At 36.6% G+C, this 20,386-nt stretch overlaps 2 protein-coding genes across 4 annotated transcripts; one reads left to right on the top strand and one right to left on the bottom strand.

Moving 5' to 3' along the window:
- The first annotated feature begins 9,005 nt into the window (after positions 1 to 9,005).
- On the top strand, positions 9,006 to 14,314 carry LOC122291429 (probable serine/threonine-protein kinase PBL19). 3 transcript variants are annotated; one of them, XM_043099144.1, is made up of 5 exons: positions 9,006 to 9,424; positions 10,099 to 10,473; positions 11,807 to 12,067; positions 12,176 to 12,298; positions 13,585 to 14,314. In XM_043099144.1, the coding sequence occupies exons 1-5, from the start codon at positions 9,248 to 9,250 to the stop codon at positions 14,131 to 14,133; spliced, it is 1,485 nt and encodes a 494-aa protein (XP_042955078.1). In that variant the 5' UTR covers positions 9,006 to 9,247; the 3' UTR covers positions 14,134 to 14,314. The 3 variants fall into 3 exon arrangements, with proteins under 3 accessions (XP_042955078.1, XP_042955079.1, XP_042955080.1); XM_043099145.1 differs by having other exon boundaries at positions 9,284 to 9,424; positions 10,046 to 10,473; XM_043099146.1 differs by having other exon boundaries at positions 9,291 to 9,424; positions 10,112 to 10,473.
- Positions 14,315 to 14,505: 191 nt separating this feature from the next.
- On the bottom strand, positions 14,506 to 20,281 carry LOC122291428 (pentatricopeptide repeat-containing protein At1g09900-like). The gene has a single exon (XM_043099143.1). The coding sequence runs from the start codon at positions 17,991 to 17,993 to the stop codon at positions 15,327 to 15,329; it is 2,667 nt and encodes an 888-aa protein (XP_042955077.1). The 5' UTR covers positions 17,994 to 20,281; the 3' UTR covers positions 14,506 to 15,326.
- Positions 20,282 to 20,386: the final 105 nt, after the last annotated feature.

The raw sequence follows: 20,386 nt of genomic DNA, 5'->3' as shown, positions 1-20,386 counted from the left end.
TTATATGCAATTGCCGTAAAATATTAAAAAGGGAAAATATTCTAGGACGATCAGCTTCTCCAGGCAAATCCAAAAGCATGTGCTTGGGCCAGGTAATGCCTTGGCAGGCTTTCTGGTGTATATATGCTCTGGGCTTGAGGGGCTGCCTCAGTTTGGGCCAAAAGTTGAGGCCTGGATAGGACCATAAAAGGCACTTGGATTTATTTATTTATTTTTAATTTTTATAATGGGTATTTGGGTTGTTACATATTCTTTGTTTAAAAATTACGTTTGTAAGTTGATGTATGTTATATACTTAATAAAATATTTATATTATAGAGGTTTCATTTGCATTTTACGAGACGAGATAACCTCCTTCCCGCACCCCGCCCTCACATAGGAGAAGGGTGGGGATCTCCCAACCCGCCCGTATAGCGAGTATTGGCCCCCACCTATCAGGTATTAATTATTCCTCGATAGATAAGATGGCTTTACTTTATCTAACAGGTTTATATTGTCAATATCAATGATATTCATAATTAGGTAACGTTACATGAGCAAAGGCACCCACCTCAAAAATACCGCACATTTAAATACCATTTTGTTGGATCGTGTAATGTGCATCCATGGGTGCTGTGGTACGTGCATTCCAGCTTGCAAAGTTCTCTTCAAGATCGGCAGCTTTTCACACACATGTTGAACTAATCTTCTGAACTTTTAACTTTGTTCTTCTTGTCAATCTCAAGCACGCCCCTTGTAGATAATATTTATATAAAGGAAACGTCGTTCACTACAGTCTATAGATATATAGATATTGCCACACTTAGAGCATTGATAATAGATTATTTATCTTCATCTTTATTTTTAAATTTGAAGAATATGTCCTTAAAATGATCTGCATTAGTTTATTTATATGTATAATTATAAATAATTATGTACAGTTCTTATTTAAATATGAATATTTTATTTTCTTTCTTCAAAGTATATTTTTATTATTTTTTCTCTCTCCTCCCAGCTCTCTCTTTTATTTTTTCTCTTCTCTCTCTTTATTATTTTATTATTATTTGATCAAAAAATATATAATCTAATGTAGGAATTTTTCTTTATATTCAAAATCAATCTTCAAAAGATATAATCTTACATATGAAGATAAAGAATCCATATAATATTAACAATGACACAATATTTATTTTTACACTTACATATAATACTTCATTAATATATAACCTTGATCGTCCATGTTGATTACAATCTCATTATAATAAAATTATGACTAGTTATTTTTAGTAAAATGAGTATTTTCAGTTATAATGACTCTGTTTTAGTTATAAATAGTTATTTTCATTACAAAAAAATTGATCACAAATATTTATTTTTCTTATAGTGTCTAATTTTGAATTGATTAATCGTGACTTGATTTATCGTCTAATTATGCATATCGTGATCAATAATTTTATAGTAAAACTACAATGATAGGTGTGGTAGTGATGGCAGTTCTTTAATCGAGAACCCATCTGGCCAACGCAACTCATGTATAAACTGGTAATAATTTAGACAGGATACATATGCAAATCGAAACTCTAAAAGCCTGTAATATTTCAGAGTGTGCAACTCAAAAAACTCACGTGTTCTGGTGTTCCAAGTTCAAACGTTGAGATGATCGAAACTGATACCTTAAAGCATATACCTTAAAGATTAATTATTAGTTCGATTCGAAAGTTCTTGGACTATGAACTATTTTATATTTGTTATATATATTTTTTTTCTGGTCAACGGACAAGACGTTTTCTAATCTCTCCCTTATTTCAGCTAATAGAAACATAAATTCTGGTTAAAATTAAACTGCACGAAAGAGTTTATCCTAAGTCCTCTGAGATAACTAATATATCACGACCACTTGAAATTCTATATGTTTTATCCAAAATCAACTGTATGACATCAAGACTTATATTAATGTTAATTTAAGATTGGTTAATATTTCTCTTTTATCCCTCCCGAATTAGCTTATGATTTGGTTTCGGGGCTGGTTTGGGTATTTAAAAATAAACTATCTTATCTCACATCATTTCATATAATCATTACAATTTTTTAAAATTCTTACACAAAATATAATAAAAAATTTATTTTTTCAAATTTTAAAATAAAAATAATATTAAAAAATAATAATATAATAATATTTTATTTAACTTTTAATAAAATATTTAATTTGAACTGCATAACCAAACGAAAGATCATAATCACAAGCATTTGTGAAGACTTGTACACCTTGAACGACATGGTCAATGAGCTGGAAACTTGTTGGGTAAGCAAACTGTTGTACAATTGCTTATTGATTAGGTTTTGGAATGACCCCTATTTTCTTTTGGTTTGGAATCTTCAAATGATCATATGTATTATCATTTATTCGATGGCGTATTGACTTCAAGTGCTACAAAATCAAAGGAAACTAGTTGTTATTTGGTTCTAGAAGTAATTAAGGTCCCTCCTTTCCCCCCATTTTAGCCTAACTTTTGCTTAAACCTTGTAGGATAAACTTGTCCATAAAACCAGCGTTCTTAATTGACCCTTTGCGCGAATATTAATATGGGTTTGCGTGAAATAATGAACTTCTGTTATAAAACTATCGAAAGGAAAGAGAGAGAGAGAGAGATAGAATTCAGAGAAGTTATGAAACTTATATATTTCTTAAATAATTCAACGATATATATAGGCGTACAAAGGGAACTATGCCAGTTACTATGCAGTACTATGCTGGTACTGTACATATATACTATGTCAGTTACTATGCAGTACTATGCTAGCACTATGTATGCACTGTGCGATGTCGGCCATTTACTATGCAGTACTATGCTGGCACTATGCGCACTGTGCGATGTCGGCCATTTACTATGCCAGTTACTATGCAGTACTATGCTAGCACTATGCACACTGTGCGATGTCAGCCATTTACTATGCCAGTTACTATGCAGTACTATGCTGGCACTATGCACTATGCATTTGACGGCTAGCTCAAGGTGGTCATACAATTTTACAATATTATTTTACAACACTCCCCTTTTGGATGACCACATATAATGAATATGCCTCGTTAAAACCTTGCCAAGGAAAAACCCTGTGGGAAAAAAATCAATGGCGAAGGAAAAAGAGTACAATATTCATGTGTACCGTAAAATACTTTAAGATTGCCTCATTAAAACCTTGCGAAAGAAAACCCAGTGGGATAAAACCTTAGTGAAGGAAAAAGAGTACAATCAGCATAATTCTTCAAGACATTACTCCCCCTGAAAAGTGCATGATAAAAGGTCTTCAAGTCTCCGCATTCCAATGTTCTGCACAATCTTCTTAAATATTGCAGTTGGTAATGCTTTTGTGAATAAATCTGCCAGATTATCACTTGATCGTACCTTCTTGATATCAATTTCAATTTTCTTCTCATGAATTGTAATGATCTTCTTGTATGTATCTGAAAGATAATTCGCATCTGTACATCCAACTAACTGTGGACTTGATCCATGTTGATAAAATAATCACAACTAGATCTTTCTGCTCATCACTACTCTTCTGGAGTTGTACTCTTCTGGAGTTCTTGTAATTAACACAGTTAGTGGAGAATTCATCAACATTAAACCGCTAACCTCATTTTTTAATAAAAATGATGGCCAGCCTTTTAAGATCAGACAAGCACCGCGGATTTTCAACTCCTCTGTAGGTGTCAGGCGTGCTGTCAGGCACCGCAGCTGTCAGACGTGCTATCAGGCGCCGCAGAGCTATGAAGTTATATTTCGTCTCTTTTCTCTTGCTTCATGAGAGATGTTGTATAATTTTCTCTATAAAAGAGATATTCAGCTCATCTTCATTCGCATCTCATCTTCTTCAATTTTCTGTAATCATACTGCATTTTTACTCTGCAATCTCTTTCTGCATTCTTATCCTGCAATGGCTCAATGATCTTCTCGTGGCCAATATATGAGGTACTCTGCACCTAGTTCATCAGCTGTACCTGCTACTACCACAGGTGCTATCATGCAATATAATGATCTGACTCATAGGTCAGATAATGAAGCTATCTATGAGCTTGTGAGTCTCGGTACCCGATACTCATCATCCATTGTCGCATTTTCTCAGCGACTACAATCCAGAACTTGTGGAGTTGACAATCTCCACGAGAATATTGCTATACTTCAGCGACTTCTTCTGGAGTCCAACATGAAGATAGAATCAATGAAGCAAGAGAATAGGAATTTAAAATCCTTGCTTAAATCTTCTTTTCGATTGCCCACCCCTTTAGATAGGGATGCCATGCAGATTCTTGAAGAACAAGAGCGTTTGAAGAATGAGGCAAAGTGCCTCAAATTTCTGTAATTCTTACTTCAAGATAATAAAATAATATTTCACAAATATTCATATTTGTGTTTCTATCTTCTGGTAGGTTTCTGTGTGCTCATTTTTTATTTCTTCTTTAATAATACACACTTCATATTAAACCCATAATATGAATCTGAAATACTAATTGTATTAAAAGCTGGTATTTCATGACTAATAACATCATCCATCTTCCCCTTGAAGACGCAAGGGTTTCAGATTTATATTTCAAATATGTGCAGTTTTCATGAGCTCTTCTGGAGCCTCAATGACATTTAAATCATATATATATAAACTGCAATAATAGCTTGTTTCCATTTGCGTTTGGATTGCTTTAGATCATATAAGGATCTCTGAAACTTGATAGAATACATATTTCCAGATGTATTCATATTAAAAGCTTCAGACATTTTCTATCCTTTAGGGATTTTCATATATATATTATGATCCAATGATCCATATAAATATGCAGTTAATCATGCATATCCAAACTCTCGGTAACTTTCAAGCTAATAAAAATCTCAATATGATTTCAACCACTTTAAAATCATATCAATATTGTTTCTTCGAGAAACTAACTTGTGATTTCTATATCACATTTTCATATTAAAAGATTCAAGCTTTTTATATCATGTATATAAATATCCACTGATATTTAACAAAAATCACCTCTTTAGGTGTTTGGACTTCAAGTCCATATTTATCACATTTTACTTAGTGATATCAATTCTGCAGGAATTGAGAAACTGACTTGTGATTTATATATCACATTTTCATTTCCATAAATACCCACTGACATTCAACAAGCATCACCTCTTTAGGTGTTTGGACTATAAGTCCTGATGCATCATATTTTACTAATGAATCAATTCTGCAGAAATTGTTTCTTTCAAATATTGGCCAATATTTTACGTCGTATTCTTCGACGATTCTTGATTCACTTTCATCATTACTTCTGGTAATGTCAATTGCCATCTCATATGGAAATACGTTGTCGACAACGATTTTATTTCTATCCATAATTTCTCCATTATTCATGAAATGTAACGAGATCTCGTTATTTTCAGGTACCTGTCCCTCTTCAAGGGAAGACATTTTCATGAAAAACCTCTTCAGGAGGCACTCTTCAGGAGATTTATACTCTTCAAGAGTTTATATAGGAGAATTTTATACAGAAAATTTGGATGAACTTTATTGCTTGTTCTGTGGGTATGGCCTCTTCAGGAGCACCAAATTATTTGTGCTTTTCTCTTTTGAGATGCTCTATCTTTTGTATCAATACGTCTCACATGCCTTTAAACATGTCTTTAGACTGCTGAATTTCTTAATTGTCCTACAGGGACTTCAATTCTCGCTGGGATTTTAGCAGCTAGAATATGAGACATTTTTATCTTATTGCATCCAAAATTTAATTATCATCTGAACTTCTGGTTCACATATGATAATCAAAATAACGTCGAATTATTTTATCTTATTTGCTTCTGGCAAATTTTTCTTTTCACTTCTAGTGGTAAGACTTTATAGTAAAAGAATCTTCTGGTTCTTTTATGGACGTCCATATGAAAATCATTCGACTTATCGTAATTGATTTTGGATGATCAAGATAACCATGAAAAGATACAAATATTTTGAATCATATCACCTTTTGATGCATCATAATATTTGATTCAATAATTTGTATAATATCATCTCAAAGAGAAAAGCTTACAGCTTTTCCAATACGAGCTTCTGGCTCGAAAAGATATTCATTATCACGTCCAATCTCTTAGTTTCTTTGAATGAAACGCATCATTTTTTTCACTTCAGGGAATAGAATGATATAAATTTATTATCATTCACTTCAGGGAATGATGTAGATCTAGTAAGACGTGAATAATGATTCTTATCAAAAACTCATTATTTTGCTCAGTCACTGAAAGACCTGACACAAATTTAGAATATATTGTGAACGTTTGCATTTCATATTACTACTTCAGGAGCATACTCGATATTGCTACTTCAGGAGCACATTCGAGACGTTCATTCAAATATATATTCTTTCCACAATTTCAATTATGCAACTTCAGGTGCATAAATCATAATGAGTTTTTGGTACAAGTATCACTCATATGAGATACTCAATAAAATTATTGATTTAGGGCGATCCTTCAGGGATGCTTCATTTCCATTTTCAAATAAATCATATCATCAATAATTTATAACAAGTATAAAAGAATAAATAAAACTTTCATTACTACAAAATATTGCAGAATATAAAAATATTTTATAATAAGATAAAGGAAATACATTAATTAAAAAGGAACACTTTCATGATCAACTCTACCACTAGAATCCTCAAAGAAATCAGAAACATCAAGACTTGTAATATCTTCTCCATCTATAGAATTTAAAGCATATGATGGTTCAGTAAAATTTGTTTCAAATTTCTTTATTTTTTCTTTTATAGAAGATTGGTATAAGTCAACCAAGTGTTTATCTGTACGACAGATACGAGCCCAATGTCCAGTCATACCACATCTATGGCATCCATCTTCATCTTTCTTTAAAAGTTTGTTTTGGGGACCTTTGCCCTTTTCTGAGTTGAACCACTTCTGGTGGTACGATGTATATCTATTATTGTCCCTTTTAGTGTGGTCACTTCTAGGACCTCCACTTCCATAATTTTTCTTACCACGTCCACGTCCTCTTTTTCTTTGAAAAGATGCACCATTCGCTTCTGGGAATGATGTAAATCTAGTACCATTCACTTCAGGGAATGATACAGAACCAGTAGGACGTGACTGGTGATTTCTTAATAAAAGCTCATTATTTTGCTCAGCTAATAGAAGACAAGATATAAGTTCAGAATATTTCTTGAACTTTCGCTCTCGATACTGCTGCTGCAGGAGCACATTCGAGGCATGAAAAGTAGTATATGTCTTCTCTAATAAGTCATCATCAGTGACTTTTTCACCACATAATTTCAATAGCGAGCTAATTTTAAAGAGTGCAGATTTATACTCACCAACACTCTTGAAGTCTTGCAACCTCAGGTGCATCCAATCATGACGAGCTTTTGAGAGGATTACCGTTTTCTGGTGTTCATATCTCTCCCTTAAATCATTCCACAAAATAAGTGGATCTTTCACCGTTAGATACTCAGTTTTTAATTCTTCATGAAGATAGTGCCGAAGGAAAATCATTGCCTTAGTACGGTCCTGCAGGGACCCTTGATTTCCTTCCTTAATTGTATCTCCCAGGTTCATCGCATCCAGATGGATCTCAGCATCAAGGATCCAAGATAAATAATTTTTCCCAGAAATGTCAAGAGCAACGAATTCCAATTTTGTAAGATTTGATATTTTTCTACATATATAAATCAGGAACATAAAAATATATTGAAAAACTTACTTGAAGTAGAGGACTACTAGCTTCAAAATCGTCAGAACTTTCGTGCTGATAACGTGTTATAAAACTATCGAAAGGAGAGAGAGAGAGAGAGAGAGAGAGAGAGAGAGAGAGAACTCAGAGAAGTTATGAAACTTATATATTTCTTAAATAATTCAACGATATATATAGGCGTACAAAGGGAACTATGCCAGTTACTATGCAGTACTATGCTGGTACTGTGCATATATACTATGCCAGTTACTATGCAGTACTATGCTAGCACTATGCACTGTGCGATGTCGGCCATTTACTATGCCAATTACTATGCAGTACTATGTTGGCACTATGCGCACTGTGCGATGTCGGCCATTTACTATGCCAGTTACTATGCAGTACTATGCTGGCACTATGCATTTGACGGCTAGCTCAAGGTGGTCATACAATTTTACAATGTTATTTTACAACAACTTCATCATTTTAGCATCAACTATGGTTATTTATTTGATTTATAAGATAATGTTATTAGGTGCCATTATTTAAAACAGTACTACAACTCTGCATGGAACCCACAACCAGTAGATTATAAAACAAATCCATACATAATTTCATCTCTCCCTCTTAATAATAATAATATTATATAAATCTTGATATCTATCGTTCTTGTGTTAGACACTGCTTCATTGTGTTAACAGTAGTAGCATGACTCCAATTTTATGTTAGGGGTGACAGTGCCCTATTACAATATGGGAGAAACTGGCTGAATCGTCTTTAGTTTCTCTTCCCAAAATTTCACGTGCATCCAAAGGCAAAAGGTTAGCATCACCGGCCATATGGTGTCAATTTTGCCTTACAAAGATAAAAGTCAATCTTGACAACTTGTTAATTTGTTTCTTTTACAAGTAAATAATAATAATAATAATAATAGGTGCCTCGTTGGTCACCCGTGTCTTTCGGATCACATTTCTAGATGATAAATCTTTTCACATATATATATATATATTTAAAAAGTAATACAGATGCATATATATATATATATATATATATATATATTTATATATATCATATAGAAGGTCTAGACAAAAGATGTAGGGTATATATCATGCATTAATTAAGAGATTATTAGAATTTATACTAAAGAACATGAACATGAGTCTTTCATGAAAGTATTTATCACAATATAATCGGATAATAATTTAATAATAATAGAGTATAGCACTTGAACAATGGTAGGCATGCGCCTAAGAAAGCCATTGACTCGTCTCCATGAATATGAAAGGGTGATACAAGAAATGGATCACACGCCAACGTGTTTGATGTAGATTGTTTTTCTTCGTCAGTTCTCACAGCAATGGCTTCATTAAATTGCGACACCAATCAACAAAACCGAGATTGACACCTCGTTGTTTTTCTTGGTGGGATGCGCCATGCCCCATGACAACGCCAGCCCCGGTAGCTATTTATGTTGATCCTTTTTGTTCATTGTTGAATTCTTCTCTCCAATAAAAAAATACGAAGGGAAAGCGACAAGCTAGACCCTATGGTAGTACCTATTCCATCTTCCCAACCAATCCTTTTAACAGGCCGAATAGATTTGACTTCATTTGAGAGAGCAGAAGCAATTCTTTTTTCAGACTTTAGAGAGAGAGAGAGTGAGAGGAAGCAAAGCAAGAAAATAAATCCATGGAAGTCTACCCAACGCCATAGACACGAAAAGGTAAAATATTTGATCTCACCTCTTTATTTGCCTTTTGTATGCGGTTTGTTTCATTTCATACCGTACGCAGTTTCTATAGACTTATTCGTGAAGTTTTTTCTTGCGCTTCCTTTCTGGGCTTACATGATTTTTGATTATTTTTTTCTCATCTGGGTCATTCTCGACTTCCTTGAATTTCAATTTGCATTTGCATCTTCCGCGGAGTCGATGATCAAGTTTATAGCTTTACTGAGTTGCCATCTGGGTTTCTCTGTTCTGTTATCCTTTCCTCAGCCAGCTCTTGCTCCCATTTATGTGACCACTTCCCTATCCGAAAGATCGTTTCCTTTACTTGGATTGCTTCCATTTCTCACTGATTTTCTAAAGTTTCTTCTTTTTTTGAAAAAAAAAAGGGAATCCCCTTCGATTTCCACCATTCTGTTACTGACTTCTGTCCATTTGGTTTAACTTTATCTCACTACCTCTATTTTGTTTTTTTTCCCAAACCTCCTAGTTTTTACTTGTTTTTTTTCCAAAGCTTGCACTTGTTTTTTACCGATCTGCCACATTCCTCTCTCTCTCTCTCTCATTTCGTCTAACACAGTGCTAATGCTTTATAATTGTAATTATTTATTCGTGCAGTTTTTTTCCGGGTTGATCCAATGACAGTAAAATAAGATAACATTTAAATTTAGGAACTTGGTGCAGAATTCCGCGCAATGAATTGTTTCTTCTACTTTAAGGACAAATCCAGAGGCAGGGAACAAAGATCAGCACCAGAGTTGAAAGAGCAAAGAAAATCCGATTATTCTGGAGCTGATAGGGTCAGTAAGTCTTCATGCTCGGCGTCTTCCCCGCGAGGTATACCACAACTGTATGAGGAAAAGGCTCATGGTTTGCGTGTCTTCTCATACTCGGAGCTCAGACAAGCAACAAATGATTTCAATAGGCTTCTTAAGATTGGGGAAGGTGGATTTGGGAATGTGTACAAAGGTTCAATCAAGCCTGCAGAGGGAAAAGGCGATCCAATTGTGGTTGCAATTAAAAAGCGGAATGAGGATGGTTTACAGGTAAGAGTTTTAGACCATGTTCTCAATCAAAAAAGTTTCATTTTCCTTCAACGTTCAACACAACACATTTTAACGCAAAATACTTTTCTATCTATCCAAAAAAGGAAAGAAAATCATCAAACTTCTTATCAATGGTCCCCACGAATCTCAGAGATAGAAACGCAAAACTCTCCAAATTCGCAAACATGCTGCTAGTTTTTAGGATAATGAATATCGTGTTAATCCGTTTAAGAATACTGTTGGCTTCATACTAATTATAAACGATCAAAGCTCTATACAATAATGGTGAATTAGCGACACAATTACACGAATTCCCATTGGATGTGTTCTGACTGTTTTCTGTTTTCTCATTTTTTTTTTTGTCTCTGCAATTTTTGTGTCATTAAATTTATCTTTCCATTGGCATTCCTCTGCTCACCGATTTTCCAAACGGATATTGTTTTTTCACGGACCTATGGGCACTTCTATCTATTTTTGCTTTTTTCTCTTACCTCCCGCCACTCTCTGCAAACTGTCCATATGGGGGAGAAAAAACAGTTCTCCAGATGGTAGATTGGTATTCTTGCCAGTATAAATGTTCCTTTCTATGTTGATCCTACAGATTTATAACTCAAAACTGGGTTGATACTTGATTGACGCCCCCCCCCCCCCCCCCCCCCCCCCAACATGCTAAGGCTTTTCTTGATCTATGGAAGTCTGAGTTATCTTTAATGAGAATGTAGGAAGGTTTTCCTGAAGTCCAATGGTTGGCTGTCCATGGACCATCGCATCGGTTACGAAGAGTGAAGGATTGGGCATAAGGATTCTATGACTTCTCTCTCTCATGGCATCTAAAATTGAAAAATGATAAACACGTCACTTTTCACAACAAATTACACAACCCACAACCATATTTTAAAATGAAGGATATTTTTATCAAATGCCTTATCATTTTACAAAAATATCCTCATTTTAAAACATGTGTTGTAAAATATGTTACGTGGGTATCATTACTCTTTATTTCAAAATTACGAGGCTGCTTATCTACTGAAAATGAAAGCATGGAAAAGGATTTTCAAAATCTTGGCCCTGCGCCATTGGATGAGTGGGATGTGTACAGCAAGCCTGTCTCCCTAAAGTTTAACCTTAAGATCCCTCCCCCCCAAGAGAAAAGGAAAAAAGAACCATATATCTGCCCACACACTTGATGAAAGATCTTTCTTCCTCTCTATTGTTCTTGTTGTTTTGTTCCTTTCCATGCTAATGTGCTTATTATTCCCTTGATTTTTTATTATGATTATATAAGGATTTTGATTTTCTGAATGGTTCCTCTAATTTGCTGTTTCCAATATAGGGCCACAAACAGTGGGTGGCAGAAGTTCAATTTCTTGGTGTTGTGGAGCACCCTAATCTCGTCAAACTCATAGGATACTGTGCTACTGATGGGAGAAGAGGAATCCAGCGATTACTTGTTTATGAATACATGGCAAATAAAAGCTTAGAGGATCATCTTTTCAATAAGGCACGTGCAGCTCTTTCTTGGAAAACAAGATTACAGATAGTCCTGGGAGCAGCTCAAGGACTAGCTTATCTGCATGAGGGATTGGAAGTTCAGGTTTTTCCCAATTAGTTCTACATCATACCTTCTACTACATGTTATCTTCAAGAATCAACTTTGCTCTTCATTATTGTTAACTTTACATGCCTTACTCTCATGCTGAAGGTAATTTTCCGAGATTTCAAAACATCCAATGTGTTGTTGGATGAGAATTTTGAACCAAAGCTTTCAGACTTTGGGCTTGCTAGGGAGGGGCCAATGGCTGGGCAAAGTCATGTTTCAACAGCTGTAAGTGTTGCATGCACTTGTTTTCACCAGCATTTTAGGTCGCATCACTGCTAACAATTTACTTACTTTATATATGTAAAATACATAAAAGGTTAACGCATATTTAGTATTTCATATGTTATGGTGAGACAGAGCATAAAAAAGTCATTCAGTACAATTTGTTTAAAAAATATATGTAAATATATATATATATATATATATATATATATATATATATATAATATCAACGCATACAATAGATCTGGCAAACAAAAAAAGCTTCTAGGATTATACTAAAAACTCGCTAAACTATTGCATTATACAACCTTTTTTCTACTACAATGATTACTTTTTATTACATCTAGTAAAAATATGATGGCTATATATATATATATATATATATATATTTTTTTTTAAGTTAATAAGAGTTTTATTTTAACTCTTATGATGGCTATATTTTACGTGACTAAAGGAGAAGTAATTGTGTGAAATACAAGAATGAATTTGTGTGAGACCACTTGGATAAGTTTTCTGCCGTTTCCAACGGGCAAACCACTGGGTGTCAACCAAAGTATAGTAAATATAATGGGGTTGTTGACCCAAACCAATGCTGCCATAGATTATACTTGAACAGAGCGGTCAGTGTATGGCTGTCAAACAGTATTGACATTGAGGATGGGTGGTTAACTGTTGGTCGGTTGGTCAGTTGGTCAGTTTGGGCTGAATCTTAACTTTGGCTATAGACCTTATCCTGTTGACTGTTGTTGATACTATAAAGGATGCCAATATGGTAAGGGATATGAATAACATTGATGTGGAGGTTGGGGGTGTGAGTGGTGCCAATCCAACAGCTGGAGGCAGACATGAGACGAGAAATCGAGAGAGGAATAAAATGTGTCTGGCATATGTATTGTGCCTCTTTAAACGAGTCGGTATTGCTTGATTCATCAACATCCAGAATGGACAAGCAACCCAACGGGTGTGTTAACCCTAAACCATAACTGATACACGTCAGGTCAGCTGGGTCTTGGAAATCGTTGATCACCTTCGCCAGCAAGCTGTGTTTCAGATAAATCATTAATATCTTAATCAATCTATATTGGCATATTGGATTCACTATACATATGTACACCCATTTTGAAGATATTAATGTAATGGCCTCCTGGATCTTCAAAACTTTCTTGGGGATTGCTGCATACTGTACGTTGAAGTCAGGTGATGCATGGTTAGAAGAAAATCCAGGTTGCATTGGAACCACTGTAATATATTGTTATTGTGGTGCTCATTAGAACACTTTTGATAATCAGGTGGTTGGAACTTACGGATATGCTGCTCCAGATTACATCGAGACTGGTCATCTGACAACTAAGAGTGATGTTTGGAGTTTTGGAGTTGTACTATTTGAGATTCTTACAGGCAGGAGATCATTGGAAAGAAACCGCCCAAGGGCAGAACAGAAACTTCTGGAATGGGTGAAACAGTTCCCTGCTGATAGTAAAAAGTTCAGCTTGATAATGGACCCTCGACTGGAAAACGATTATTCTAGTAGTGCAGCTCGAAAAATTGCAAAGTTAGCAGACAATTGTTTATTGAAAAGTGCTAAAGATCGGCCAACGATGAGTCAAGTTGTAGAGAGATTGAAGCAGATAATTGAACTATCCGAGGATGGTAACCCTTCTGAGAAAAGTCTCGAGTCCTTTGAAAATGATCCAGTTGATTCGGAAAAGAAGAGGAATCAAATGGGGCCCTCAGAATCATGGAAAAGGCGGATGACCCAACTGTCAAAACTGGGTGAGCATGTGGAGGGAGCAAGTAGAAGAAGATTTATGATAATGCAGAGGGCCCAAGTGCCTTAATAGCTTTATTCCCCCTGCCAAGAATCATTTTTGTCCAATTTTAGGGTTTCATGGCTGTTAATAGTGAAAAATCTTGGACAGAAACACATCGGATGAGATAGAAAGTATGTTAGATTATGGTTTTTTGTTTTTGTACAGGTTACTGTTGGTGAAACATATTATGGCAGGCTATGTTTCCTTAGCTTCTTCAGAGTATAACTAGACATTCACATTCCAGCAACACTCAGAAAATGTATCTATCTGTTTTTTTCCTTTGGGGTGGGGTGGGGGTGGAGTGCGGGTGGTGTTGAGCAAAATTGTATCTACTTTCTTAAATCGCCAAAATTACTGGCTTCAAACATCTTTTCTGCAAAGAGAATCACAAAGTCAATCGAAGATGAAGGGTGTAAGATTCTTATTTCACGGGCAATTTAAATCATAAAGCCAAATATTCAAAAAAAGAAAAAAAAAAAAGAGGCTCAAGTGTTGGTCAACTTGCCGAAGACATATTCAAGCCCATTGTTGGTCTTCGCCTCTGAGGACCTAGCCATGTCTTCGTAATTCATTTCTGGATCCATGCCAATTAAGCTCTCTCATTCAAACTAGACTGAATTGAACTCTGCTTTCCATTTGGCCATAAGAAATTCAGATGTGTATAGATTTCTGCTTCTCGTTGCAAACAGAAAAAATATACAGACAGGCATAATGGAAAAAACCACCGGCTAAAGCTTCCACACCAACACAACTCAGCTGAACAAGAGGCATCCTCAATATTTTCTTTGATCAGATGAATTCATTTCACGGACATACTCTGCAAGGCTAAAATATTGAGTTGAGCAAACAACTTTAAAGGTGGTAAAAATTTTGCCCCAGGGTGCTCCAATGACCACCATTGCATACTTGCCTTAGCAGCAATAAAAAAGAAAATTGCCCTTATTTCAGCTTGACATGAACCATCTCTTTTCATTGTCTTTACTAAATCATTCTTTTCATTTCCTTTCTGCCCGTAGTCGAATCAATTTTAGTCAAGTCCAACTCAGTCTCGATGGGAACCAGCTCAAGCCAATGACTTCCCCTAATTGATGCTGCTTCCAACTTATCACCACCATTCAATTCAAAAAATGCCCTCATACCTTGAGAGTAGCTTGCGCCACACTCATCATGATTACAGAAGATTCCAGTCACAACAAGGGTACTGCTATCTAAGTCAACTTTCATGCTCCATCAAAACCATTTCTAATTAGTTTAAGAGAATTCTGATTTGTATCTCTGTGAGGTCTGTTTCTATAAAAATAATCATATGTAATGTACATGAGGAAATCCAGAAAGAGGTTCTTTGCAGATGTTTCTCTGGAAAGCTCTTCATCTTCTTGTATATTACTGTAGGCCCTGTCCATTATTCTAAAGGTAATTTCATCAAAATCAAATGAGATCTCACTCAACTTCTGACACCACATTAAGGTCCTCTCAGGCATCCCCTGCTTGCAAAAGTGAGACAACAACACATTGGTTGTAACTACATTCGGAACAAAAGCCATCTTAAGAAGTTTTGCAGTTAAAATCAAGGCACGATCCAGTATATCACTACAAATGCCATTAATCATGGTGTTGTATGTTACTGTATCTGGAACAATACCTGCTGTAACAAGCTCATCCAACATCATTACCGCTCGATTCATTTTTCGACTGCTGCAGAAACCATGAATGCGAATATTATACGTTGTGATATCTGGGTCCCAGCCACTGGCATACATTTTATCCACAAACTCATCTGCATTAACCATATCAAATGCTTTACAAAAACCACCAATCAAAGTGTTGAACGTGACAATATCCGGGTACAACCCGGTCCGCTGCATGTCCATGAAGGCATTGATTGCTGACTTCATTCTACCCTGTTTACAAAGCCCATTAATGATCATATTGGAGGTAAATATATCTGGAAGAAGTCCCTTTTGCCTCATCTCCCTCTCCAATTTTAATGCTTCATTCAGCCTCCCTTGGTTCACAAACCCACCAATCAAAGAATTATATGCAAAATTATTTGGCACAAATCCTTTCCTTAACATTTCTAAGAACACATCATATGCCTTCTCCACCAGACCTGCTTTAGAAAGTCCATCTATAAAAGCTGAAAAGGCAACAGCATCAGGAGATACCCCTCTTTCTACCATCTCATTCCACAAACTTTGAGCTCCTTCCAGATCTCCTATCTTGCAATATGCATCCAAAAGCACTGTGTAGGCCACTTTATTGATGGGAAAACCCTTCTCTATCATCTTATACAAGAGCTCTCTGGCTTCTTGCAGGCTCCCGTTCCGGGACAAACCCAGTAGCAAAGAACTGCATGTGGAAGATGAAGGAGTTAAATTGTATCTAACCATAGTTTCATACGTCTCATGGGCCTTTGCTCCCAACCCAGCTCTGCTATAAGCTGCTATAATTGAGTTAAAAGCAATCACGCTTGGAGTTATTCCTTTCTCAAGCATATCCTCTAAGAACTCTGTGCCCTCGTCCAACCGACCTGCCCAACACAGCCCTGCAACTGAAATATCATAGAGTGAACAGTCCTGGAACAATCCCGGAACAGATATATCCGCTAACAACCTGTCACCATCCTCTTGTCTTCCATACTTGAGATGCCCTGCAACCAAAATATTAAAGGTTATCCCATTAGGAGATATGCCCCTCTTCCTCATTTCTTCATAAAGCATGCTTGCCTGATCCATGTCCCTTGCCTTAACATACCCATCCAGTAAAGTGTTATATATGGTGGTAGTCAGAGAGACACCCATATCTTGAATTCCATCAAAGAGCTGCCTTGCTTGCACCACATTTCCCTCCTGACACAAGGTATTTATCACCATATTAAATGTTACAACACTCGGCTTACAACCCCTTGTGGACATCAAATGCACCCAACTAAGTGCATCTGATGTCCATCCCCTTATGCAGTATGCATTGATCATAATGTTATATGTAAAATCATCGGGTTCGCACCGAAATTTCCCCATCACATGTAACAAACTCTCTCCAGTTCTAACCATACCTTTTCTGCAAAAGCCCAGAATCAGAACGTTAAAAGTATAAGTAGAAGGGCGAGGCCCTTTACAAACCATATCCCTAAACATCTTCCACACGCTACCATAATCACCAACTCTAAGCAACAACGTGAATAGAATTGAAAGGGCCGATAAACTCGGCCTCAATCCTCCCTTCCTCATCCTATCCAAAACCCCCAATGCCTCCTTATCCATTTCCACATTCACAAAGCACCTCATCAACGTGTCTAGAATTGAGTAATCGGACTCATATTCATGGTGACCTTTCCACATAAATTCCACCAATTCCTCACTCCTTCCAGCCCCAATTCTCTTAATTATCCACGAGACCATGTCTTGTGCGAGAAACCGAAGGTCCTCCGCTGCTAAAATATGCGCAGCAACACAACACAACCGGACAATCCCCTCGGAACAATCCCGAAACGCGCATTTAAAGAAGGCAAACGCGGTTTCTCTGTTTCCAAACAGTTTCATTATCTTAACTAAGAAAAAAGGGCAAAAATTCTGCGAAAATCCCCTCAATACAAAGCCTTGTCGCTCTTTGATGATCTTGGATAACCCTACAGCTATTCTTCGCCGCTCATTTGAATTAATGGAACCAAAATCACTCGAATTTGAAGCGGTACGAGGCAAAAATTGTTCCAAAAAATCAAAACTTTGATAACTAGAAGTCGAAGATGAAGAGTTAAAGGAGGCAGATTGTGAGGGTTTAAGGGTTTGGGTTTTGGGGAGAAGAGTAAGATTGAAAACAGCAAGGGTTCGAAAGGAAGAATGTACCTTGAGAGTGTTGCGCACCACGCAGCGCACATTAGCAGACATCCGAGGCTGCCGCGGATCGTGGTCGGAGGAGGTTTTTTTGGCACCGGGAGAATGGTTTTGTTTTTTTTGGTCTTATTTCTTCGGGGGGTGTGTTTGGGAATTTGGGGTCTAGTTTTGCAAAAACGGACCTTTTCTTTTGAAAATGTTGTGACGCAATGGGCCTACTCAGCAACGTTATGGCATTGCGAAGTATGTGGGCTTGCCTTGTTATGGAAGGGGTTTAATAGAAAAATTCAGATATGAGAATAACTTCTAACAGTTGGCTCCTATAATCCTATTTCAATGGAAGCCAATAGATGACAGCCACGTAGGAGAACCATTCACATCTAATGTGCGGTGCTGCAAGGAAACACTCATTGGATTCTTTTCTTTTCTCTCTTCTCTTTCTTTTCCCTCCAGCTTCCCCCAGCCTCGAGAAACTTTCCCAATCTTTTTATTTCTTACCGATTTTCGCAGCCATACCCGACGACGTGGTTTGAGGTGAGCTTCTTCTTCCCTTATGCATTTTATCTTACCGACGGTTTTCATTTTCCCTTTTTGCACATTCCAAAAATCATTCCACCAAAATCTCCGCCATCTCCCGTCTCGGCAATTTGAATCTCTTTTGTTTTTTGATTTTCTCTTCATTATTTCATTCCCCGTCCATCATTTAGATCCTTTCTCTATCCACATCCCTCCACGTTGAGCCACAACTCAGCCACCCACGGTGCCAGATTCCTCCACGTCGTCACTACCTGCCCAAGAAATTTATAGAAGTACATGACTACCAATATCTGCAAACAATAAAAGCCCAAAGCACGAAAAGGAGTCTGACTCCACATTTGCTGCAGGAAGAAGCAAGGTAGACGCGGTGGCTAGACGGCATCGTTGAATCTCACTGCAGTTGCTGGTGGCGGCTACATGATCCGAAACTAGGAGAACAAGCTGCTCTGTTTCTTATCATTAAAACAGAGGTGTAAAACCTCCCGCAAGTGGTGGCTGGGTAATGGTGATCTGCTCGCTGTTTTGCAGCGAACGGGTGGTTCATGCTTGATGGTTTCCGTGTGAGGCAGGGCGACTGCCAAGGGAGTTTATGTGAAGCTGAAAGACAAGGTGTATGGCTGGGCTACGGACAGAAAAACTCAGCTGCTACCATTCGTTGTGGTCGTAACCAACAAGAGCTGCTGCTTGATAATGGAGTGTTGAGCGGCTTGAACGTGAAGGAGGTAGCGGAGAATAACGTCGGGCTATGATTTTGGTGGTTACGTCGCTTGGGGGCTGAGCATTCGATGGGTAGTTGCCTTGCGTCTGAGATGGGTTGGGGAGGAAGGAGAGATTGAGTTTGGAGAGTACTGAGTTCGAGCGGGAAGAGAGAGAGACAGCAGAGTTCTTTTTCTTTTTTTCTTTTTCGATGGATGAGATAGCAGAGTTGATCCCCTGTGCTATGCATCGAATACGGTTTCTTATATAACCCTTACATGTCAACTTCTTATTCATCTCCGATAATAGCTTGTTACAGGAGGCACCGGCCCAAAGCGTTTCTGTTCAGTTATATATCTTTTGATTTATCCATCTTTTGCGGAAGTTTTCTCCTCTTTTTTTTTAAGATTTACGTCTTATCAGAGTCATGAAACATTACTAACTGTTCCTTTTTTTTTTTTTTTTTTTAGATTTGCTTGAATTTGATGATCATAATACATACACCCACAAGTGCTCGCTACTTGCTACAGCGATGCCATCTACCACTCCCACCTAAATTTTGGAGAAAATCAGCTGCCATGAGCATGACTGCACACGCCACTTATTACCACAAATACTTTTTGTAAAAAAAATAACTTTTTACACCTTTTTGTGACGTCTCAATGATCTTTAACAAGAGCTTTGCTACGTACAGTTGGTAAATGTAATCGACGTACAGTCGACTATACAGAATGAATAAAAAAAATTATAATTTTTTTTTTATATTCAGAAGGACTTATGTGAATAAAAAAAAGTTATAAAAATAATTTTTTTTTCATATAAGTCCCATATTAATTCATTTTTTTACAACTGACTGTATCTGCCGACTGCAAAAAATATTTCTACTTTAACAATGACAACAAGAATAATACTAAGGCCACCGCTGGTGGCTCCCGCTGGGGGCCACCAATGGCCAATTTTTATTTTTTTATTTTTTATTTTTTTTAATGATTAAGAAAATTTTTTTTAATATTAATATAAATTTTTTATTTTTTTAAAAATATTTAAAAGTATTAAAAAATAATTTGAAAAAAAAAAAAAACAAAAAGAAAAAACCTTTTTTAAGCTTAACGGTGACTCCCAGCGGGAGCCACCAACGGTAAGTGTAGCATCGTCCAATAGCGGCCCCTTGAAGCCAGGAGGAGTTCTACACAAATGGATTTGAAGGAAGAAAC

Source organism: Carya illinoinensis, chromosome 13 (assembly GCF_018687715.1).
Source record: "Carya illinoinensis cultivar Pawnee chromosome 13, C.illinoinensisPawnee_v1, whole genome shotgun sequence".
NCBI lineage: Eukaryota > Viridiplantae > Streptophyta > Magnoliopsida > Fagales > Juglandaceae > Carya > Carya illinoinensis.
The sequence above is the reverse complement of the archived record's forward strand: the minus strand, read 5'-3'. Positions and strand labels throughout refer to the sequence as shown.